This window comes from Mya arenaria, chromosome 14 (assembly GCF_026914265.1).
Source record: "Mya arenaria isolate MELC-2E11 chromosome 14, ASM2691426v1".
NCBI classification, from domain to species: Eukaryota; Metazoa; Mollusca; class Bivalvia; order Myida; family Myidae; genus Mya; species Mya arenaria.
In genome coordinates this window covers 40,951,709-40,977,983 of record NC_069135.1, presented here as the reverse complement: position 1 = coordinate 40,977,983, position 26,275 = coordinate 40,951,709, and the positions used below count along the sequence as shown (strand labels likewise).

Sequence of the window (26,275 nt, the reverse complement as noted above, 5' to 3'; positions counted from 1 at the left end):
AATACTTCACACAGTTTTACACATTATTTGGAACATATTATTCTGAGTAATCATATACAGATGTAGATCCATTTATAATAATGATTTAGATGTCAGCAAGGAATTGTCCTGCCTGAATAAATCATCAGAAGAAGGTGAATCTAATGAGCTAAATTTTCTTTTATAGAAAATTGAGAGCTTGCGAAATTATTTCTGTTTTAGTAACTTGACCTAATTGTCTATTGTTGAAACAGTTCTCTCTTTAACAAGAGAGCCATTTAGAATGAATATATGATAAAAAAAACAATTTTTTGATTCAAAGTATTACATGTATAGAATTCTGGTGTACCGTATATAATCTTACATTATATTTTGGTCTGGTAAAAATTGGTCCGGTCTGGTAAAGCATGCGAGTTTACCAGACCGACTGTCTGGTAAACTCTGAGCTTCATTCGTATAGACTGTTGTTCAAAGAATTTTGATATGTCAAAAAACATGCCCTCCAGGGGCTAGGCCAGTTTTTCTTATATGGCTATAAAGTAAACTTTGAAATCTTCTTCTCTAAAACTGCTGGTCCAATTTCAAAATAATAAGTTCTGCTTGACCTAGGCCAACCAATTTTTATGCCCCCACCACTTAAAGAGGGGGGCATATAGATTTGCCATTGTCCTTCTGTCCGTACGTACGTCTGCCCCGAAAAGTTTGTGTCTCGGATAACTCTAAAGTGTTCATATTACAGACTTGAAACTTCATAGATATATTATTCAGGGTGTGAACTTGTGAACCTGGATATTTTCATCTGCCCAAAATTAATATTTATTGAGTAATGGGCCTTTATTGTGTGAAAATATGGCATTTTTGACAAAGCGGAAGTGGGGGCATCTGTGTCCTATGGACACATTTCTAGTCTACGTAAAAAAAATATTTATCCTTGTTTGTCTGATTACAATGGTTTCACTATACTTAGATCTTTAATATTGACATTACAATCAAGCAAAGAAACTTTTTATGAGTTGTTAGGTATAAATGCCACTATTGTCTACCATGTGTGTTGCACACTTATTCGGGCGCATTTGCCCCGCTTTGCCGAGCTCTTGTTTGATTTAGAAAGTTTGGTTAAAGTTTTTCATGCATGGCCTTTACTCGGAAACTATATATGCTTTACACACTTATCCGATGTCAGCATATTACCAAGTAGGACAAGTCCCATATCTCTTGTACTTTGAATGAACTATTCCCCCTTTGAGTCAAAGTGCCAAAAAGTCGAGCTTGCTGTCTTACGGACAGCTCTTGTTTTGTCATATAATGTATAAAATCATTCAGCACAAATTGTTTGTATGTTTCCAGTCCACTTCATGTGGCATATAGAATTGTCTGCCTGTCCTGTTCGTCTATGAGTCAGGAAATTTGTGTCATGTCTTCAAAAATTATATTGTAACTTTACAACAACCTTGATCTATTATGGACCAAGAATTAATTAAAATGGGCATTTTCCTTTCTATTTAGGTAATGGGGTTTTTGTGAAAGAGTACATTCCAAAGGGATTGCAACTTTTGGAGTACATGGGGAAGTTGAGAAGCTGCAGTCCTAGTGATGGTGAGGAGGATGAGACTTACAAGTATTATTTTCATAACAACGGGAAAAAAATGTAGTGAGTATATTATACATTAATTTGTGTAGTTTTAGGAGACATAAAAACGTAGCACAAAATATTTAGTCTTGTGTAATATTTTTAACTGCATTCTGTTTTGTTTTTCCTATCATTCTAAGGCAAAAATAAATTCAGTGTTCCCACTCGTATTTTTTTCTGGAAGTAAATGCACCCCCTAGAGTGAATTTATGGGGGTGCAAGAGCATTTTGGGGGTACAATACTTTAGCAGGGCTTGATTTAAAACACACTCATTGTGTACTGAATTTTAATATCAAGCTCTTTTTAAAAAGAATGAATTATGTTTCTTTATCAAGCATTGGCAATTTGGAAATTTATTTTGTTTTCAATTGCCTTATTTTTAGCTATACTGGCCAAAGGCCAGAGAGCTTATGCCGTCACGCGGTGTCTGTTGTCCGTCCGTGTGTGCGTGCGTCCGTCCGTGCGTGCGTCCGTAAACAATTGTTTGTTTATGCTTTAAAGTATTTAGTTATGATCTAATCTCAATCAAACTTATACAGAAGTTAGATATCCATAAGAGCTCGGTTCCATTTGAGAACCAGCCAGATCTGCCCATGCATGACTGGATTATGGCCCTTGAATTTGTCAAAATTACAACAAAACAGCTTGTTTATGCTCTAAATTCTCCATTTCTTATCTGATCTTCACCAAACTTATGCAGTAGATAAATATGCGTATGAAATCAGTTTCTTCCGAAACCATTTAGATTCGCTTATGAACAACTGGATTATCTCCCTTGAATTTGTCGAAATTGCTATAAAACAGCTTGTTTACGCCGTTTAATTAAGCCTTCATTTCAAATCTGATCTTCACCAAACTTTTACAGAAGTTACATGTAGATATGCATTCGTAGACCATCCAGATTGGCTTAAGAATGACTGGATTATCTCCCTTGAAATTGTTGAAATTGCTATTAAACAGTTTGTTAGTGCAAAAAAGTCTACATTTCAAAACAGATCTTCACCAAACTTGTACAGTTGTTAGATATCTATGAACAGGACTAAACGAACCAAGCCAGTAGAGCACAGGCCCTCATGGGCCTCTTGTTATGGAGTTCCAAGACATTTTACCTCCCATACTATAATGTAATACGGTATGCTTGTTTAGCTGTATATACCTATCATTTACAATGCAGGAATTGAAAAAAGTCTGAAATAATACTGGTTCCCATGATACCGAACACATGCCGGTGCCTGAGTTAACCTAAGGGTCGCGAGTTTTACCATACCTAAACGCCCGGTATAATTATGCCCCATCATATAATGGCCGGGGCATATAGTGTTACCCCTATCCGTCATTCCGTCATACCTTGTCCGGAGCATACCTCCTGAACCACAACATTTAATACTTCACAAATTGGTATGTGAATACATCTTGGTGAAGTCGAGTGTCTGAGTACCAAAATTAGGTCACTGTGACCTTGATCTTTGACCCATATCATAGAAAAACTTTGTCCGGGCTATATTTCCTCAACTATATGCCCTAGAGACATTAAACTTGGCACACTGATACATCTTGGACAGCAGTAGTGTCATGTACCAAAATTAGGTCATTGTGACCTTGACTTTGACCCATATGATAGAAAAACTTTGTCCGGGCTATATTTCCTCAACAATATGCCCTAGAGACATTAAAATTGGCACACTGATACATCTTAGGAACACGGTGTGTCATGTACCAAAATTAGACCACCTTGACCTTGACCTTTGACTCATATAATAGAAAAACTGTCCGGGCTATATTTCCTCAACTATATGCTCTAGAGACATTAAACTTGGCACACTAATACATCTTTGGAAGAAGGTGTGTCATGTACCAATATTAGACCACTGTGACCTTGACCTTTGACCCGTATAATAGAAAAACTGTGTTGGGCATATCTCCTGAACTATAACAGCTACTACTCCACAAATTGGTATGTGAATACATCTTGGTGAGGCGGAGTGTTGCATATGAGTCATTGTGACCTTGACCTTGACTTAATAGAAGATCTAATAATGGTGTGTCTAACTTTTGATGGAGTGATGACCCTATTTTAAGTTCAGCATACAGCGGGACATTTGTGTACAATGGTCACATTCTAGTTTTTGTATTATTTCCTGTGTAGATAAAACATGACAGCCATGTTGAGTTCTCCCTGTTTTCTACTATTATCGCTAAATCTTTATTGATATTTGTTTGTTATCTTTGTTTATGCGACGGAGGGCTCTTTTGACACGTTAGACTGGGTTTTATAAACCAATCATGTCGTAAACCAGTCTAAAGGACTACATCATTACGAGTACAACCAATATCAACCTTGAGAAGTAAATTATATAGCGCACGTCATGCTCGGCTATTTCCGACAATGTTCTGATAGAATATGGAATATTCCACTCCAACCAAGTGCTCAAGCATGCCCACAATTACCAATCAGAAACGTGACACGTTTTTAGGAATCTGAAAACCCTGTTAAGGTGACAAGATAATTTAAAAAGTAACTGCTGTGATTTATGGCTGAAACCAGTAGCCTGCTATAGATGGTTTACATTTTTTTATGGGTAAAGATGCATATTACTCTGATAATGCTAAGATTTGGAAAAGCACCATTATCATTCTCAAAAAGGGGGGAACATATTCCTGGCATATTTAGGGGATATTAATATATTAATTTAATATGTTATGACTTTGCATAATGACTTTGCAATAGTGAGGTAATTTGAATAAAATAGCATTGTATACATGAAGGTCTTTACCTATGTACTTTTAACAAATCTATTCAGTCCAGACAATGAAATATGTTTTAAGAACAAATGTTCTTATAATACTCCAAACTTGAGTACTTATCAGCACAACCTCTGTAATATATTGATATGACAATATAACATAGGATTTGTTTGAGGGAAAAAGATCGGCATAAGTACTTACAATCGAACCTGTTTAAGTGGCCACTGAATACTGAGGCATTTGGTGGTCTTAAAGACAGATGGTTACTTAATACATAATGGAAGTAATGCAGAAAGCTCTCAAAAGCTTTTCAAAACTTCTTGTCTGCATTAAGCGGTCACCTGTCATTAATAATCGATGCTGTTTTTAATGGCCACTCATGACAGGTTTGTATTTCTTTTTATATGCCCATTCAACTATTAACAAACATTCTGTCTTGATGTTAACTGTTTGCCTTTAGAAGTTCCCTGTTGTAGGACCCTAGACAAAGATTGGTAAAGCATTCATCACAAAAAATAGCAATTCAATTAACTGGAAGATTGAATATATGTTCAGTGTTGCATAAAGTAAAAAAAACCTTTTTGTTAACATAGATTACATTGGAACTAAACTGTTCTTTCAGTATTGATGCAACTAACACCAAAGGTCTTGGCAGGATGGTTAATGACTCGGCTAAACCAAACTGTAAGGTAAAAAAGATCATGACTGACAAGCCACGGTTGTGGCTGTATTCCATAAAAGACATACACCCAGGAGAGCAGCTTACCTTTGACTATGGTGTAAAAGATGCTCCATGGAGAAAGCGAAAGGTAATGACATTTTATTATCTTGGAAAGAGTTTGCTAGCAATCTAAAATACCTTCCCATATATTGAGTGTTTTTATTGAGGGAGCAAAGACATAGCCGTCCTTATGTCTGTTGAGTGTATGTGTGTGCGTCCATGCGTGCCTCTGTGCGTCAGACCGACCTTGTGGGGGCTGTAACTTCCTTGCTGATTGAAGGATTCTTAAATAACCTGGCACAAATGTACACTGTCATTATCCAATATGTCACATACAATAACCAGGTCTCTACCTACCAGGTCAAGGTCCCAATTGAGGTTAAAGGTCGAATTTGAGACAAAAAGCCTTGGCCAGTCTGTTACTTCCTTGCTGATTGACTGTTTCATTTTGAGGACTTTAAGAAGCACACCAGCTGGTAAGTCCTCGTGATGTTGCCATTTGTGTGTGTTGTTTAGAGGACTTAATGCAACTAGTTTGGATATAGATGCAAAGTAACACTCAGATTGAATGTTTAAACAAATAAAGAAGAACATTGCAAGAATGAGTGAAACGATATTTTGAACAATGCAACTACCACAAACTATGGGTCTAAACTGTTCTTAATCCTTTACTTCATGAATATTTATTTTGATACTCTACCCACTAAGATAAGGCCAGTTATATTTATGACAGTAAGAATAGCCTAAGGTGCAAAATATCAAATACTCAAACATTGTAGACCCTGATCAGACAGCTCCTCCAAAATCTGGATCTATTTTGTTTGCAAAAAAGCATAACAAGACATAGGCATTGAATGGAAGGGTTAAAATAAAATTTCAGACAGTGACTCTGCCCCCAAAGTAGATGTAGGTCATGATGACAGTGATGATGGTGACGATGATTACGACCAAGATGACAGAGAGGATGACTTTGGAGTACGTAAGAAGAAACTAAAGATGGCTTCTACAAGTACGTCAAAACCAACAGTAAAACCCAAACTGGCAGCAGCAAAAACAGAAGGAATGGCAACAAATACCATTACTACAAAGCCAACAGGTAAATATAGTCTAAATTTGTCAACTCAAACACTGGTTGCTTAGGCATCCTTAGTAACTCAAACTCAATTTGAGCAAATGCTCCATTTTTATGCCCCCTACCACTAAAGTGGGGGGCATATTGTTTTTGCCCTGTCTGTTTGTTTGTTTGTGTCCAACTTTAACATTGGCCATAACTTTTGAAATATTACAGGTAGAGAGTTCATATTTGGCATGCATGTGTATTTCATGAAGCCTCACATTTTGCGTGCAAACATGTCAAGGTCAAGGTCATCCTTCAAGGTCAAAGGTCAAATATATAGGTCAAATTACCAAGTTTAACATTGTCTTTAACTTCTAGTCTAGATAGAGACTTCATAATAGGCATGCATATGTATCTCATGAAGCCGCACATTTTCAGTGCAAACATGTCAAGGTCACCGTTCAAGGTCAAAGGTCAAATCAAGGTTAAACGTCATTTTTGTGACAAAACACTGTGGGGGCATTGCTGTTTCACAAACACAGCTTTCTTGTTCCCATTAGTTTCAAAAGTCGTCTGCTACAGAGGCGTGAAAAGGCGTTTCTATGTGGTGAATGGTTTAAACAACAACTGCCAAGATAATTACTTTAAATAGTGCTTACACAAAACAAGACTGTTTCATTTTGAGGACTTTAAGAAGCACACCAGCTGGTAAGTCCTCGTGATGTTGCCATTTGTGTGTGTTGTTTAGAGGACTTAATGCAACTAGTTTGGATATAGATGCAAAGTAACACTCAGATTGAATGTTTAAACAAATAAAGAAGAACATTGCAAGAATGAGTGAAACGATATTTTGAACAATGCAACTACCACAAACTATGGGTCTAAACTGTTGGTTTGGAAGCCACAGTTCTTAATCCTTTACTTCATGAATATTTATTTTGATACTCTACCCACTAAGATAAGGCCAGTTATATTTATGACATTAAGAATAGCCTAAGGTGCAAAATATCAAATACTCAAACATTGTACACCCTGATCAGACAGCTCCTCCAAAATCTGGATCTATTTTGTTTGCAAAAAAGCATAACAAGACATAGGCATTGAATGGAAGGGTTAAAATAAAATTTCAGACAGTGACTCTGCCCCCAAAGTAGATGTAGGTCATGATGACAGTGATGATGGTGACGATGATTACGACCAAGATGACAGAGAGGATGACTTTGGAGTACGTAAGAAGAAACTAAAGATGGCTTCTTCAAGTACGTCAAAACCAACAGTTAAACCAAAACTGGCAGCAGCAAAAACAGAAGGAATGGCAACAAATACCATTACTACAAAGCCAACAGGTAAATATAGTCTAAATTTGTCAACTCAAACACTGGTTGCTTAGGCATCCTTAGTAACTCAAACTCAATTTGAGCAAATGCTCCATTTTCCCCATTAGTTTCAAAAGTCGTCTGCTACAGAGGCGTGAAAAGGCGTTTCTATGTGGTGAATGGTTTAAACAACAACTGCCAAGATAATTACTTTAAATAGTGCTTACACAAAACAAGACCGTTTCATTTTGAGGACTTTAGAAGCACACCAGCGGGTAAGTCTCGTGATGTTGCCATTTGTGTGTGTTGTTTAGAGGACTTAATGCAATTAGTTTGGATATAGATGCAAAGTAACACTCAGATTGAATGTTTAAACAAATAAAGAAGAACATTGCAAGAATGAGTGAAACGATATTTTGAACAATGCAACTACCACAAACTATGGGTCTAAACTGTTGGTTTGAAGCCACAGTTCTTAATCCTTTACTTCATGAATATTTATTTTGATACTCTACCCACTAAGATAAGGCCAGTTATATTTATGACAGTAAGAATAGCCTTGGGTGCAAAGTATCAAATACTCAAACATTGTAGACCCTGATCAGACAGCTCCTCCAAAATCTGGATCTATTCTGTTTGCAAAAAACATAAAAAGACATATGCAATGGAAGGGTTAACATAAATGGTGTTGTTGCCATTTGTGTCTGTTGTTTAGAGTACTTAATGCAAATAGTTTGGATATAGATGCAAAGTAACACTCGGATTGGATGTTAAAACAAATAAAGAAGAACATTGCAAGAATGAGTGAAATGGTTCCATGATGTTTTTATGCGTTGCCATATAATGGCCTGGGAATGTAATGTTACCCCTATCCGTACTTCTGTCTTTCCATCGTTGTACCTTGTCCAGAGCATATCTCCTGAACCACAACCACATCATTTATGCTTCACAAATTGGTGTGTGAATACATCTTGGTGAGGCAGAGTGTCGCATTCCAAAATTAGATCACTGTGACCTTGGCCTTGACCTGTGACACATTCTAGTTCTAAATGCATTTTCTACTGCAACAGTTCTGACCCAGATCAGATGTCAGGCGACCTACTTCTTATCAGAATTTAATCTATCTGTCATTCAGATGCAATGATATTTGCCCAAAATGGCAATATTGAAAGAAATAAGAAATAGATACAGAATGATGTTACAGTTTGTTTAACCAGATCAACTGCTTAGATAATTAGGGCCCCACACCTTCCATGAAGAACTCTGGTTGTCATAGCAATGAAAGTAAGAAACTACTTCTCTAAAACGATTGGTCCAATTTCAAAATAATTTCACAGAAATGATCCTTAGTAGGTTCTCTACCAAAGTTGTTCAAAGAGTTATGATAATCAAAAAACATGGCCGCTTAGGACAGGGCAGCAGTTTTCTTTATATGGCTATATAGAACACTTTGAAAATCTTCTTCTCAAAATTTTGGTCCATTTTCAAAATAATTTCACATAAATGATCCTTGGGTGGACCTCTCTACCGAATTTGATTGAAGATTTATGATATTTCAAAAAACATGGCCACCAGGGGCGGGGTCGGTTTTCCGTATATGCCTATATAGAAAACTTTGAAAATCTTCTTCCCGTAAAGCTGGTTATTTCTGCGGCCATAATATTTTGGGTTTTTGTCAAAAACTAGAAATAACTTATTTTTGCGGATTATTAATTCTGCGTTTCATGAAAAGGGAGTGATAAATTTTTGCGGAACTAACTCTGATTATGGTTGTTATCGATCTGCACGTTGCTGTTTATCAAATTCTACTTTCGATTTCACTACACTTACGATACGGCCTGTATGGCCTAAACCCTGAGAACCAGTCGGCGTTTTAAATATCACTGTTGGCTTTATCGGGACCTAAAGAAACAAAAGTTACTGCAAAACTATGTTTGATATCCAAAAGGAAAGCTACCCGGAATATATATACAAAATAAATGCGTCTCAAATCAAACCAAATGTAGTATACAAAACTGCTTATAATTATCTTAAAGTTATTCTGAGAGTCGCGATTACTGGTATAATGTAATATATGCTAACAGCTTGTATCCGAGGCATGCACCAAGTAAGTTTCAGGGACCACATCTTCTCTTTAAAAATCGCAAGATGTAGGAATCACCTTGTCCGTCCAACGCTTTCTTGCTCGGTCAGTCAGTCATATAATATGAAAACTTTGCCATATTTTCTTAACTATATGCCCTAGAGACATTAAACTTGGTGCATTGATAAATCTTAGGAAGGAGGTCCGTCGTGGTCCAGTATTATGTTATTGTGACCTTGTCCTTGAGCTTTGACCCATATAGAAAAACTGTAACTGGGCAATAACTCAGCATTACCTACAAGCAACAAATCTGGTGTGTGAATGCATCTTGGTGAGCCGGAGAGTTTAGTACAAAAAGGAGGTCGCTGTGTCCTTGACCTTTGACCCATAGATATATTTTTATCCGCACCATATTTCCTACATGTATATGCCACACAGTGGGTTTGAACTGTATTCAATGTGGGAAAGAGAAAGGCACCTTTTATTGACAAAATGTATGTCTTAATAATTTCACTACTTGGAACAAATGCTACGGTGTGGACGTATCAATCACCTTCAGTGATAGTTCTAGTTACACCTAGTCGGAGTATTGGCCCGTTATTACACCTAGCCATAATGTTGGGCATTGCGTTCGACTGATCAGTTTTTACCTGCGAGGATATTCTTACCTGCGTGTTAAATAACTACGGACATTTTATACTGCGGAATAAATGTTTGCGGTTCGATAAAGGGACTGCAGAATAGCAGAAATTTGAGCCCACAGAAATTACCAGCTATACGGAATCCAAACCACTAGTCCAATTTCAAATTCATTTTGCTGAAATGAACCTTGTGTGTCCCTCTATAAATGTTGTTCAAGGTATGATGATATATAAAAAAAACATGGCCGCATGGGCGGGTCAATTTTCCTTATACATCTTTTATATACAAAGAGTATTTGCAATGGTTCCTTTGAACCCCTTAATCAGGTGAGTGATATAGGATCAACATGGTCCTCTTATGACAGGTATTATCAGTGCGTCAAATAGCATAGATCTTGATCTTAAGCTGAATAACTCAGTTTCTGATCTAGATCCAAGGTGTTTGATAAAATTCCTATGCTCAGGGCAAAGTAATGAAGGGGTTAGTATTTCCTGTATTTTATCTTTTTAGAAGATACTGAGAGCTTGGTAGCTTCCAGTACAGACCAAGAACAGAGCGACAGTGAACTGGACAATGGTGATTTTAAACAAAGCATGGCCATTCAAGGTATGTGAGGAACACTTGCTAGAATTTAACCTGTAAATATTACACATGGCACTAGTCTTTGGTGCAAATTTAGGAAACGTCAAAGGGTAGCTTTATTTACTAGCATATTGTGAACAAGTAACATACCATATTCATTTTAATAGACGCTCATGCTCTAATAGATGCACCCCTGGTTTATGCAGAAAAGATATTAAACAGGGCTCGAATTTAACTTTGCGGTTACCAACAGAGTATATGACTGACGATTGTCAAACTCCTAATTGATTTGACATTTTCGCAGGGAAAGCTATCTATACAAAATTAGATAGCAAAATATGTTCTAATAGTATCTACTTGGTAATCTCCGACAGTAATAGGTGTAGCTTTTGAGGCAGTGTAATTGGTATTTGTAAATTGTGTAATGTATGAGGAATTCATCAGTAGAACGTCCTCATAATGTTGAAGTGTGTGACAATAAGAAGTCACCATTTAGACAGAGTATCTGACATTTCAACGCCTCCTTGCATCAATGAATTGCTGTCTTTCCAGGACACTTATTTCTGCAGTTGTATGATTTTTCTTACTTTAATGAAAAAGTTGCAGATGATCATGACATTTTTGCAGACAAGAATTGCAAAGCTTGAAAATCATTTAACCAACCATTTATCCATTTCTTTACAGAAGCCAATGATGAAAGGTGGTCTGATGAAGATATAAGTCTTGAGGATAGTGGTGATGAATATATACCCCCTGTGAGCAGTGACTTTACATACAGTGAGGAAGACATTGTGGATGCTGATGCCCAATATAAAGAACAGTTAGATGAGTCATATAATGCTGAAGAACATGTGTCGGACAGCACAAGTGATTCTGATGTTATTCCTATAGAGCAGGAGTTAGTAAATAAGTTGACAAAACCGAATTTAACTATAATGCAATCAAAAAAGAAAGAGGATGGCACTCGAATATGGGACAAAAAACACTGTTGTCAATACTGCATGAAGTTGGTGGCAAAACTGCCCCGACACTTTGAGCAAAAACATAAGCACGAGTTTGAGGTGGAACAAGTTCTGTCTCTTCCGAAAAAGTCCCCTGCCAGGAAAGAGAAGTTGCGAGAATTAATGAATGCTGGAGACTTTTTACATAATAAGAATGTGATTGCTAAACAAACAGGAAACTTGATCCCTTTCAAGAGACCAAAAGAAGAAGATTCAAGTAGGGCTAGCGACTATGTCACTTGTAGCCAGTGTTTGGGCTTGTTTTTAGGACGTGATCTCTGGAGACATGCCAAACGATGTCCAAAGCAAAATCGCACTGCAAGAAAACAGAAAAGGATCAATCACCAGGCAGCTGGTTTAGCATTGATGCATTCTAATGATTTTAGTAAGAATGAATCGTTCAAAACAGACATTGTAAACAAGTTTTCATCTGATGAAGTATCATTTGTTGCAAGACATGATGAGCTGATAGTAAGGTTTGGAGAAAAGCTGTATAGTAAACATTCGCAGCAGCCACATCAGCATCAATACGTAAGACAGAAAATGAGAGAAGTGGCTCGTCTACTTATGAATGCAAGAAAATCTGATGGAAACATTCACAACTTGATGGACTGTGTTGATCCTGTAAAGTTTCCATCTATTGTTGAGGCAGTAAAAGTAACATGTGGTTTTGATGGAAATGGCAAATACAAAGTTCCATCACTGGCTCTTAAGATTGGACACTCATTGAGAAAATGTGCCAATATTTTGAAAAACCAAAGTCTTGTTACAAGGAACTCAAATTTGAAGGAGAAAGCCAATAGTTTCTTAGAACTTTGTGATGGTGAATGGGCTGCTGAGGTTTCTAGTGCTGCGCTGCAGAATTTACATGCGGAAACCTTCAACAAACCAAATAAAATACCAATGGCAGAAGATTTGAAGAAGCTACATGATTATCTTAAAGCACAAGCAGACACACTGCAAAAATCACTGACAGAGTTTGCGGACAAAGACCACTGGAGAGAACTTGCCAATGTGACGCTTGCACAGATTGTTCTTTTCAATAGAAGAAGGGGTGGTGAGGCAGAACGCTTGGAAGTTTCCCAGTATTTGAAAGGAACCCAACAATCAGTGAAGATGCAGGCAGAAGTGGCCAGTTGCCTGTCGCCATTTGAAAGGCAGCTTGCTGAAAATATGAAAAGAATTGAAATCAGAGGAAAACGTGGTCGACGTGTACCAGTCTTACTTACAGATAAACTTCACCAGCAAATGGAAATTCTTATGAAAACAAGAGAAGTAGTTGGAATCAGCACTAGGAACATTTATGTATTCGCAAGATTCGGAGATGCTGAATTTCCGCTTAGAAGTTCTGATGTGCTGAGAAAATTTGCTTTGGAATGTGGTGCAAATAACCCAGAACTCATCACTTCCACTTCTCTTCGGAAACATGTGGCCACAATTTCTCAGATACTCAACCTCAAAGACAATGAGTTGGATCAATTAGCCAACTTTCTTGGTCATGATGTGAGAATCCATAGGGAATTCTACAGATTACCAGAGGATACTATTCAACTTGCTAAAATTAGCAAGCTTCTTGTTGAGTTAGAGAGTGGAAAAATTCAAAACCATGAGGGAAAAACTCTGGATGAGATTCATCCAGATGTTGAAGGTAAGATTGTCAAAATATTCTGATACATAGATATATGGCAAAATCTCCATTTTCATACTGTAAAGTCTTGCTATATTGACCACCTTAAAAGACAATCACAAGGGATGATTTTAGACAGGTGAACTTTAAATGAAGGTCAATAATAGTCCAGAAAGCTCCTGCAGGATCTTTCTGCTCTATTTTCGGTCTTCTTTTTGCAACCACCTGCACCAAAAGACTGCTACGCATCTACAACAAGTGGTCACTTTGAAATCTCAAACATCTGCAACCATGTCTCTGTAAGGGGTCAATAGATTTGCATGAAACTTAGTCGAAATATTAATTATGATCATAATGGAAGGATAGAAATCCGCCGGAGCATATGGTAAAGGTGAGCTATTGTGACCGCCTCTTGTCTGATGTCCGGCATCTGTTCACACTTTTTATGCCCCCACCACTAAAAGAGGGGGGTGGGGGGAGGCATATAGATTTGCCATTGTCTGTCTGTACATCCGTACGTCCAGAAAAGTTTGTGTCGCGCGTAACACAAAAAGCGTTTGTACTTCAGACTTGAAACTTCATAGATATATCATTCAGGATGTGAACTTGTGCACCTGGGTATTTTCATCTGCCCGAAATTAATATTTACGGAGTTTTGGGCCTTTATTTTGTGAAAGACAAAGCCTATGGACACATTTTCTAGATTCCTCTGAAACTGCTCTCTTGAACTTGATTCAACTTTGCATATTTGTTCCTGAGGTGTTTCCTTTAAAAGTTGTTCAAAGAATTCCATTCCATAAAGAACTCTGGTTGCCATGCCAACTGATAAAAAAGTCTTTAACAATCTTTTCAAAAATCACTTGACCAGATTTGACAAATATTTGGCACAAAAAGTGTTTAAGTGACTCTCTACCAAGATTGTTCAGATCATGATAATGTCGTATTTTTGGTTAATTTTTTTATTAAAATTCTCAGTAGCCATTCAAGGTAGAGCTTTGAAGCTTCTTATAGTTGTCTGACATCATAATAGCAACAAACGTCCACCATAGCTGAGTGCTTAGAGCTTACGGGTTGGGAGGTCCGTGGTTCAATGTCCCCAAGCCGGTCAAACCAAAGACTTGCAAATTGGTAATAATGACTTCCCTCCTTGACGCCCAGGATTTCGGGTTAGCATTACACTGGTTCGTTGGGTGTCAGAATAATTTGACGGGCCAGGTTTCAGTCCCAGGTGTACCTCATAAGTCACCAGGAGAGTTGAAGTCAGAGGTGAGGAGCCGTTGTCGCACTCTCCTGACCTTCTGACCAAAACCACAGAACCATGCAAAAGTGCCATACGGTGAATGCAAACAACATAATAGCAACAAGAGTGCCATAACTCATGACTGCATTTTGTCAAAGTTATGTCCCTTTTTTTGTCAGAATTTCGGTTACCATTCAAGGTAGAGCTTTGAAACTTCTTATAGTTGTCTGACATCAGTGTTGCAACAAGAGGGGGGCAAGTTCTTACCAGGTGTGGTCTGGATTTAATCTTTGTTGTCATATAATCAAATCTTTAAAAGCTCTTTAACCTTTTACTCCATAGATATGCCTATTGACTCCTCTGTAGCAGAAGACTTTTGAAGACAGTGTGGGAAATGGAGCATGTGATCATAATGATTAAATGCTCCTTTTCCCACAATGTTGCAAAGCCATTCTATATGGTTTATCCTTTCTCCAAGATTATCTTCCTATCCATCATTTACTTTCATTGTGAATTCCCGTGCCAAAAAAGGTTCGCTAAAGCTAAGCTAAAAGCTGTGCTAAAAGCACAGCTAAAAGCACAGCTAAAAGCACAGCTAAAAGCTTAGTGGTATTGGCCCGAAAAAGCGCAGCTTTTTTTTATAAAAAACGCAGCTTTTTGGGGAAAAAACAATACAGCTGCTGCGCTAAAGCTATGCTTTTTGCCAAAATAGCTTAGCTAATTTCTTAAAAAAGCTCAGCTCTTGGTGATATTGGGCAAAATAGCTAAGCTATTTTATGAAAAGCGCAGCTTTATGGCGGTATTGGCCCAAAAGCTAAGCTTTTTGATGGAGCTGCGCTTTTTCTTAAATAGCTAAGCTAATTATGAAAAGCGCAGCTTTATGGCGGTATTGGCCCAAAAGCTTAGCTTTTTCTAAAATAGCTTAGCTAATTATGAAAAACGCAACTTTATGGCGGTATTGGCCCAAAAGCTAAGCTTTTTGATGGAGCTGCGCTTTTTCTTAAATAGCTAAGCTATTTTATGAAAAGCTCAGCTTTTTGGCGGTACTGGCCCAAAAGCTTAGCTTTTAAAATAGCTTAGCTAATTATGAAAAGCGCAGCTTTTTGGCGGTATTGGCCCAAAAGCTTAGCTTTTTCTAAAATAGCTTAGCTAATTATGAAAAGCGCAGCTTTATGGCGGTATTGGCCCAAAAGCTTAGCTTTTTCTAAAATAGCTTAGCTAATTATGAAAAGCACAGCTTTATGGCGGTATTGGCCCAAAAGCTTAGCTTTTTCTAAAATAGCTTAGCTAATTATGAAAAGCGCAGCTTTATGGCGGTATTGGCCCAAAAGCTTAGCTTTTTCTAAAATAGCTTAGCTAATTATGAAAAGCGCAGCTTTATGGCAGAATTGGCCCAAAAGCTTAGCTTTTGGATGGGACTGTGTTTTTTCTTCAAAATAGCTTAGCTAATTATGAAAAGCGCAGCTTTATGGCGGTGTTGGCCCAAAAGCTTAGCTTTATGATGAAGCTTTTCAAATAGCTTAGCTAATTTAGCGCAGCTTTTTAAAAAAAAAAACGTAGCTCCTATTTTCATCAAAAAATACCACAGGTGAAGAAAAGATTTTACAAAAAACGCACTAAATACACACTTGAGTGTATCTAAAGTGCATTTTTTAACAAAAATATACGCTTTAAATGAAATTAAAAAAAAAAAAAATGCACCAAGTGTGTTTAAACCCTGTTATATAATATATTGAACCATCAAAAATAGAACACATTTGAATAAATACATAGACATTTTGCTTTATTTAAATTTCCTAAACATGAGTTTGTGTTACATATATTGTTATTATTTCATATTTAATTTTACATGACACCTTGTAACTGGACATAATGTATTTACAGACAGACAAACAAGTACATATTTGTCAAAATTAGCAATAATAAAATAACCTTTTACTCAGTGGCAAAAATAATTGATAGAAAATCATGAAACTGTTAAAGCTACAAATTGGAAAATGACAGTCTCAAGGATCTTTGTTATATTTTGTCAAATCTAGAGATTCCTGACAGCTCTGGAATAAAACAGGGTATCATATTTTAAATATGTAATGACTTTATTAGTACTTAACTTAAATTGATTGACCCAAATTGGCCAGTTTCCAATAACTGGTAAGCCATGTGGCAGATGGCAGTTTTATGACACCTCCAAAAACCAACATTTGTATAGCATTATAGGTGCTAGTGTGCATATGTATGGAAACATGGCAATTTCAGCTTATAATATGTTAATATGATATTAACATATATATAAGGATGAAAACAAGTGCATCTTCATAGAGTTTTAAAAACTACGTAAATCTACTATCTGGGACCAATAATCCTACATCCGGCTACTATCTACAACAGCATTATTATTTATTAAAATATGTGCACTAGATTGAAAGTTGACAAATAAAAGTCCCACATGTAGTCAAGTGTCATAACAGTGAAATTAACAAATGAAATAAAGAATACATACCATGACCTGAGTGCTTTCACATGTCAGTTTATCACAAATCATCCAATAGTGGTATGTCATGTTTCTAATCATAGTTCATATTTATCTGATCTAATGATCATTATTTTACTTCACTAATTCCTTTACTATTAATTTGTTTAATTGGTGTGAATTCATTTATTAATTAAAAACATCATCAAAATTCTTTTAATGAAATCCCAACAAAATGGCTACCAGTAGCTTTGATTTGAAATTGGCTCCCTAAATGCTGAGATTTAATTGGTCATTGGTACAATCAGATAAGATCAGGCTTATCATGCATGTTGTAAAATTGGAAAGGAAATGACAAAGAATTTGGTAGTGGCATTACAAGAAATTTAAGGAATAATAATTCTATAAATGTTGTTATTACATGCAATTGATTATTGCCTATAAGTAAAATGTGTTCTTTTGATTTAAATAAAAAATATAATATATTTTTGATTTTTAAAATAATCTTTCTTTTTATTTCATTATTTTATTTTATTTAGTTTGAAGGTATATTGATCAATAATAAAATGCTTATTTACTGATTGATTGATTGATTGATTGATTGATTCATTCATTCATTCATTCATTCATTCATATTCTTGTATTTATGTGTATATTTCATAAATGTTAACTTTATTACAAAAGATACTACTTTGTTTTACCTAAACTAAAAGATGCACTTCTTAGTAAAAAGATACACTTAAAATGCACTCTTTAATGACAGTAGATTATCAATAAAACTAAAGATACTTTTAAAAGGGATGCAAATAAAAAAGATGTATCTTCTGTTCCTGCCAAAATATTTATGCCAAAAACTACAGAATAATGTGTCATAAATAAATAATAAAAAAATGAATTTCACAATATAAACCTTTGTTTTTCTCCAAAAGCTTAGTCTTTGTTTGAAAAGCTTAGTCTTTAAAGAAATACTAACCCAATTTTAATTTTGGAAAAGACGCAGCTAATATGAAAAAGACGCAGCTTTTCTAAGAGGCAATCTTTTACCTAGTCAAAAGACGCAGCTTTAGCTAAGCTTTGATTTAAAAAACGCATCTTCATAAACAAAAAGCGCAGCTTAGAAGAAAAAACTCAGCTTTTAGAGAAAAGAACATAGCTTTTGTGCAGCTCTTTTTTAAAAAGCGCAGCTTTGAAGAAAAAGCGCAGCTTTTTAGAGAAAAAAACATAGCTTTAGCTAAGCTATTATTAAAAAGCACAGCTTTTGCTAACCTTCCTATAAAAAACACAGCTTTTGCTAAGCTTTTTCAAAATAGCTTAGCTAAAAAAACGCAGCTTTTGAAAAGCATAGCTTTAGCTAAGCTAAAGCTGCGCTTTTTAGAAAGCTGAGCTTTTTTTTGGCACGGGTTAGTCTAAAAATATAGTAGTAATCAGTTCAGGGTTGAAAGGAATGTTTTATGTCGTAGATTCAAACTCAGATAAAGCCCCATGTTATATTTTCAATTGTTTTGGTTCTCATAAAAAGCACAGTGTTATGCTGTCAAATTATTTGGATATCAGATAAAGCCTCATGTAGTGGAGGCATATAGGGTTGCCCTTGTCTGTATGTTTGTCCGTCGTACGTACGTCTGTCTGTACTTCCGTCCTTATGTCCTAAAGATTTTGTGTGATCTAATTCTTGAAAAGTATTGCCCAAATTCTCACCAAACTTTACACACATGTTTGTGACCACAATATCTTGATCAAGTTTGACAGCCATGTAAATCACTTCAGTTATTTTGGATGTACGGCCTTTTATTTGCAAAAGTATGTCGATTTTGACAAAGTGGAAGTGGGGGCATCTGTGTCCTATGGGCACATTTCTAGTTTAATCTCAGATAAAGCCCTGGCTTTTCTTTCACAAAGTGTCTTGAGTCGAGATCGTGCTCGAACTCAGAATTTCAATCTCAAATATTAACCTCATGTGATTTCTGATGGTGAAATTTTGAGTTTGAGCACGATCTCGACTCAAGACGCTTTGTGAAAGCCGTGCCAGGATCACAGATAAAGCCCCATGTAATATTGTCAAATGGTTTGGATCTCGGTTAAAGCCCCATGTTAAATGGGCTTTTGTCTAGATCCAAACTGTTTGCATATAGGTCATCAATGGGCAGGAAAATTTGCCACTTCTGTGCACAATTGGGGAAAATGCATGTTACAGATCTTTCTATTGTTCCAGATCTTCAAGTAGAAATCCCGAGCGCCGAGTCCTCAGCTGATGGAGAGACAGATGGAGTTCCATCGAGAAAAGGTGATTTAGAATTTGAAAATCTCTTTCTATTTGCAGCTCCGAGTATGAGTTTTTATGCCCCCACTTCTAAAATATGGGGGGCATATAGATTTGCCTTTGTCCGTCTGTCCGTCCGTTTGTACATCTGTCCGTACGTCAGTACGGCACAGTAATTTTGTGTCTCACATAACTCTAAAAGCCTTTGTACTACAGACTTGAAACTTCATAGATATAATATTCAGGGAGTGAACTTGTGCACTTGGGTGTTTTCATGCGCCCAAAATTAGTATGTATGGAGTTATGGGCCTTGGTTTTGTGAAAATATGGCATTTTGACAAAGAGGAAGTTTGGGCCTCTGTGTCTTATGGACAGATTTTCTAGTTAAAAATTTGATGCTTAAAGTAAAAAATGAAATAATTGTGTGACAGATAATGAGATTTTGCTTCATTTTGAGGACTGTAATAAGCACAGAAGCTGAAAGGCCTCATGATGTTGCAGCTGATGAGTTGTTTAGAGGACTTTATGCCAACAGTTTGGATAAAGATGCCATATAAGACTCAGATTGTTTGTTTAAACAAATAAAGATGAAAATTGCAAGAATGAGAGAAATAGGTCCATCAGAACCATGATGTCAGGGCTCCAGATAGGGTGTGTATTTAACATGCTAAAATCTTCACCAGTATTTCTTCACTATTGTTAGAATCATTTTGAAGAGACCATTCTTCTGAGTGGTGACAGTATAGGGTCTTGTTAAGAAATATTGAAATTTTGTAAAAATTGTATTATTTATCTGTAGCTGATTGTTGAATATGCATTGTTTACAAACAGTTTGGACCCATATCAGATGCCCGATAACTTTTTCTAAGCTTATCTTTAGATGGGATGTATTATGTGAACATCCAAGGCGGGTGGTGGGTGTTTGGCGGGAAAGATTTGTCACGGGTAATTTTTGGACAACCGCTTATCCAATCCTCATCAAACTTTACACAAGTGTATGTTGCCATAAGATCCTGTGTAAGTTCGATACTCATCAATATCCATCAAGTTTCTACAGACTTTAGGCCCTTTATTTGTAGAAATTACTTACAAAAGACTTTGTCACAGGGAATATTTCGAGAACTGCTTATCCATTTCCCATCAAACTTTACACACATGTATGTTGTCATAAGGTTCTGTGCAAGCTTGATCCTCATTACTATTCATGAAGTTTCTGCAGAGATAAGGCCCTTTATTTGTTGAAATTATTTAAAAAAAGACTTTGTCATGGGGCTTTTTAGAGAACCGTTTATCCAATCCTCATCAAACTTTACACATATGTATGTTGCCAGAAGATCCTGTACATGTTGGATCCTTATTAACATTCATCAAGTTGCTGCAGAGAAATGGCCCTTTATTAATTGAAATTAATTAAAACTCAGGAATTGTTACAGGGCAATATTTTTGGAACCTTTGCAGATACAGACTTGATAATTGGCTTTCATAAAACCCTTCATTGGTTTGGTAACTCTTTTTAATTAGTCCACTTGAATTTAGATAATTTTGTTGCCAGATGGGCGTATTTTGTGTTTTGGCACTCTTGTTCTGATTAGCATTTAATCTTTTGTCACTCAGACAGTATATTTGCATTGAAATTTGATCTGGATGGCAAAAATGAAAGAAATAGATATTCAGGTTGTTGCAGTGTATTGAACAAGATCAACTGCTTAGATGATTACTTTAAATAGTGCTTGCACAAAACAATACTTTGCTTCATTTTGAGGACTCTATTAAGAACACCAGCTAACATGTCATCATGATGTTGCTATGTTTTTTTTTTTTGGTTTTGTTGTTGTCGTCCGTTTCTGCCAACTTTGAGCTAATTGGACTTCCCAGAGAGAGGGAAGCTGATACAGAGGAACCCGGGCAAGGCCCTACTCATTTTGAAGGAGCCCTCTGGTTCTTTAACATGCCCAGTGTATAGCACTGATACATGGGACCTCGGTTTAAAGTCTCATCGAAAGACTGGTCAGGTGGGGGATCGAACTCATGACCCCTAGATCAAGTGTCTAGCATCTAACTAGTCAATTCTCCCAAGGTGTGAATGAAACGGTAAATGCATGGGAAACTCAAGATTTTAGTACGCTAGGCAGCCAAGCATTGCAAGAGAGGCCCTGACAGTCTCATGGTGGAGGTTTAATTCACTGACTGAACACAAAGAATAACGGTAAATCAGAACTCTTAAACTCATTGTAGACCCCTGATCTGGGTCAACAATGTTGGCCAATGTCTATTTACTGAATAGGGAAAACAGACGTTAACAACAAAAACAGTCAAATAACCATTTTTTTGGGAATTGTGTTCCCCATTTAAAATGTTACCCTGTGGGACGGGCCTCTATTTAGCTTTTCTTGTACGGGTGCAGGGTCCGACTGTCATGTTTTTCTCAAATTTATGGCGATAACAGTTTAGTCATGCTTGGGTAAATGTCTTTAAGGCAAATAGTTTGGATATAGATGCAAAGTAACACTCAGATTGGATGTTAAAACAAATAAAGAAGAACATTGCAAGAATGAGTGAAACAGTACCATGATGTTTTTATGCCCCCCAAAAAGTGGTGGCATTTAGAGTTGTCCGTCCGTACGTCCGTCTGTTCGTACGTCCATCCAGAAGATTTTGTATGGTCTAAATCATGAAAAGTATTTGTTTAATTCTCACCAAACTTTACACACATGTTTGTGACCATATCTGGATCAAGTTTGACAGCCATGTAAATCACTAGTCATTTTGGAGTTACACGTAACAGCCCCTTTATATTTTGTGAAAATATGGCATTTGTGACAAAGTGGAAGTGGGGGCATTTGTGTCCTATGAACACATTTTCTAGTTCTAAATGCATTCTCTACAAACAGTTTGGACCCAGATCAGATGCCAGGTGACTTACTTTATCAGAATTTAATATTTCTGTCATTCAGATACTATTTGCTTAAAATGGAAATAATGGAAGAAATAAGAAATAGTTACAGAAGGTTGTTACAGTTTTTTTAACCAGATCAACTGCTTAGAGAATTACTTTAGTGCTTGCACAAAACAATGCTTTGCTTCATTTTGAGGACTTTCATTAGCACACCAGCTGGCAAGCCCTCATGATGCAAACAGTTTGGATATAATATGCAAAGTTAAACTCAGTGCAGAGGACATTTCATCTCGGTTGAGCAATCTTAATCTTTACAGTCTGAACTTTTTACCTTATATGTTATTTTTATACTCATCCCCAATTAAAGCATCTAATGATATGGCAAAATGTCTAATGAAAAAGAAAAATGCAAAATTTGAATAGTTTTGAAAATGTTGTGGGATTTGAGCTTGTGCTCATTGTAAGCAAATGCATTATTTCCCACAATATTTTCAAGTAGCCTTCATCAGATGCCTGAAAAGGCGCTTCTATGAGGTAAAGGGTGACGCAATTTTTTATCTCTAATTGATGTCTGCTTTATTTTGGCAAAATTTCTTATTTCTTTCATTATTGCCATTTTGTGAAATGGTTTGGATCTCAAATGAAGCTCCATGTTATACTATGAATTGGTTTGGATCTCAGATAGAGCCCTATGTTATACTGTCAATTGGTTTGGATCTCAGATAAAAAGCGACATTATACTGTCAATTGGTTTGGATCTCAGATAAAGCGCGACATTATACTGTCAATTGGTTTGGGTCTCAGATAAAGCGTGATGCTATATTATCAAATTATTTGGATCTCAGATAGAGCCCCATGTTGTTTTGTCTATTGCTTTCAATCTTAGATAAAGCCTCATGTTATATTGTCAATTGGTTTTGATCTCAGATAATACGCGATGTTATACTGCAATATTATTTTGATCTTAGATAGAGCCCCATGTTATAATGTCAAATTTTGGAATCTCAGATAAAGCCCCATGTAATATTGTCAAATGGTTTGGATCACAGATAAAGCCCCATGTTATATGGGCTTTTGTCTAGATCCAAACTGTTTGCATATAGGTCATCAATGGGCAGGAAAATTTGCCACTTCTGTGCACAATTGGGGAAAATGCATGTTACAGATCTTTCTATTGTTCCAGATCTTCAAGTAGAAATCCCGAGCGCCGAGTCCTCAGCTGATGGAGAGACAGATGGAGTTCCATCGAGAAAAGGTGATTTAGAATTTGAAAATCTCTTTCTATTTGCAGCTCCGAGTATGAGTTTTGAAAGAAAAGTTATTTGATGCCTAATGTTAAAATAAAATAATCGTTGGACAGATAAGTGGATTTCTGGATATTTACTCTGTGAATTGTAAAAAAAAAACTTAATTGTTTTCTTAATCAAGGAGAAGCAACACGTCTTTATTAAAACTTTATTGAAATAATTATGTTACCCAGTTTGTTTAAATACCTAGATTACAATTTGCAGTTTCTCTTTTAAGAAAAACCTTTAGGGGTAGATACATGTACTTCATTCCATAAAAAAGTTTATCTGTTGCACTGGAAATGTAGATATCCACAGAAATTATATTGTTACTAGAATTGTTGAGGTTAGAGATATTAAAAATGTTTGATTATGCAGAGTTAATTTGGTCTTTAAATGGTACCATCTGCGCATGTGTGTCGAAGTTCTGTAGTGTGTGCATCTGTCTGCATTTCTGTGTTCCAATTGTAACACCTACATTCCTTATCAGATTTTCATATCATCAGGAAAAAAAACTTGTTTACATAAAGACTATGAGTTGTGCCACATGCCAATGTCAGGAGCTCAAAGGTCAAAGTAACTATTCAATGTCAAATTACATACATTATTATCTACATTTTTGTGTCTGGTCCGGAACTCCTACACTCATGTTACAGTTTTTAATACATTGGCACAAATGTTCTTTATGTGTTTAGCCACATTCCAAGAGGTGACTTAAAACTTGTCCAGTATGAGAATTACCAATCAGACGCTTCTAAAATAGTTCTTTGAATGTCTGATTTATCATGTTTGAACTTTCAACATATAGTTGGTAAGACTTGAAAATGTACTTGAATTTAAATCTGACCTATCAGATGTTTTAGAAAATGTTTCTCAGTCAAACAGTTTTATAAACACCTAAGGCCATATTCATAAAGCTCCTAAGGAAAATCTCAAACTTAAGTGAAAATTTCAAATGCAGATTTCAGTTTATTTTCAATTATACTTCAATGAAACGTTGCATGCTTTTGAAAATTACGTTTTTTCACAAGCATGCAGTTTCATTGAAGTATTGTGGGTAAAAATAGAGAAATCTGCATTTGAAATTTTCACTTAAGTCTGAGATTTTTCTTAGGAGCTTTATGAATACGGCCCCAGACCTCATCTATTCTTGTTCTGCTATATTAAAATTTTATCCCTTTTTATTGAACGTTTTGGATAAACTAATGGTATTCACATGTCCTCTACCTATAGCTCCAAGGTCAATGTCGCAGCAAATTTAGGTATTATTTTCATTTGTTCTATAACCGTCCCATATTCTTTATCCCATTTTCAAAATATTGTAGGCTATAATCATAAGCTGAAGGCGTGTCTGACACATGACCTTTGATGATCTATCCAAGGTCAAGGTCACTATTTACAGATTTATAAACGCTTTAGACTTCAATTATTTCTCTGTTTATTTTGTAAAAACTGAAGCATTTCCATTTTCAGTCACTTGTAAGAAGAAAAGCACTAAAAGGACCATGTGGTCGGAGGAGGAAAAAAAGGCTGTCCATCAATTCCTGGGAAAGTTCTTCGTGAGTGCCAAACTCCCGGGGAAGGCACTATGCCTTGAAGCTAAGAGCAAAGCGGCAGTGCTGAGCCATCGTCCATGGCAACAAATCAAATTCTATATTAAAAACCATAAAGTGGTGTGAGATTCACAATACATTCAACAATTGGACAACCCAGTTTGATTGAACTTCGATGACATAAGACAATACATTTTATTGTGTGTAACACATTATTCAACAAGAATTTCAGTCAAATATGTCATATTAAACCATAGGAAGTGTTATGTACAAAGGTGATTACTTTGGCTCCATATTTTATTGAATCATCCCCTTTTATGCTTTTTCAACTCATTGTACTTATTTCTAGAACTATCATACATCAGTCATTAGGTTTTGGTAACAATGGAGCTTGATTAAAATCTTTCCTTAATATGCTATTTTTAGCTCCCCTGAGTATGCACATGTCAGGTATTGTGATCGGTCTCCATCCGGCGTATGTCATACGTCGCATGTTCACTTTTCAAACATCTCCAAAACTACAGGTCCAATTTCAAACTAATTTCACAGAAATGATTCTTGGGTCGACCTTTACCAAAGATGTTCAAAGAATGATGATATCTCAAAAAACATGGCCACCAGGGGCAGGCCAGTTATTCTTATATGGCTATATAGAAAAAATTGAAAATCTTCTTCAAAACTACTGGTCCGATTTCAAAATAATTTCTCAGGAATGATCCTTGAGTGGACCTCTACCGCCAGTTTTCCTTATACACCTATATTGTAGAGAATTTTTGTAATGGTTCTTTGGTAGCCCTTTTATCAGGTGAGCGATATAGGACCATTATGGTCCTCTTGTTAAACTAATCCACGATGAAAGCATCTGACAAAAACTAATAAAATCAATTTGAAATGAAAATGCCTATTTCCAATAGCTTTGCAAACTTTGTGGGAAATCAAACAATTGCTCATTATGAGCAAATACTCAATTACCCACATTGTTTTCAAAGGTCATGCAATACAGATGCCTGAAAAGGTGTTTCTATGAGGTAAAGGGTTAAAACGGTGTAATACATAGAGGATCTTACATGAGTGTTTATTCCATATCATTTTTAGCTCGTCTGTTTTTCGAAGAAAAAAAGTCGAGTTATTGAGATAGCCTTGGCGTCGGCGGCGTCTGCGTCTGCGTCGGCGTCCAAAAACTTTA

At 36.3% G+C, this 26,275-nt stretch overlaps 1 protein-coding gene across 1 annotated transcript; it reads left to right on the top strand.

Annotated features, from left to right (window-relative positions):
- The first annotated feature begins 1,489 nt into the window (after nt 1–1,489).
- On the top strand, nt 1,490–25,501 carry LOC128218474 (uncharacterized). Its single transcript, XM_052926147.1, has 9 exons — nt 1,490–1,630; nt 4,978–5,164; nt 5,957–6,172; nt 7,264–7,479; nt 10,685–10,780; nt 11,441–13,405; nt 19,307–19,378; nt 23,434–23,505; nt 25,010–25,501. The coding sequence occupies exons 2-9, from the start codon at nt 5,149–5,151 to the stop codon at nt 25,213–25,215; spliced, it is 2,859 nt and encodes a 952-aa protein (XP_052782107.1). The 5' UTR covers nt 1,490–1,630; nt 4,978–5,148; the 3' UTR covers nt 25,216–25,501.
- Nucleotides 25,502–26,275: the final 774 nt, after the last annotated feature.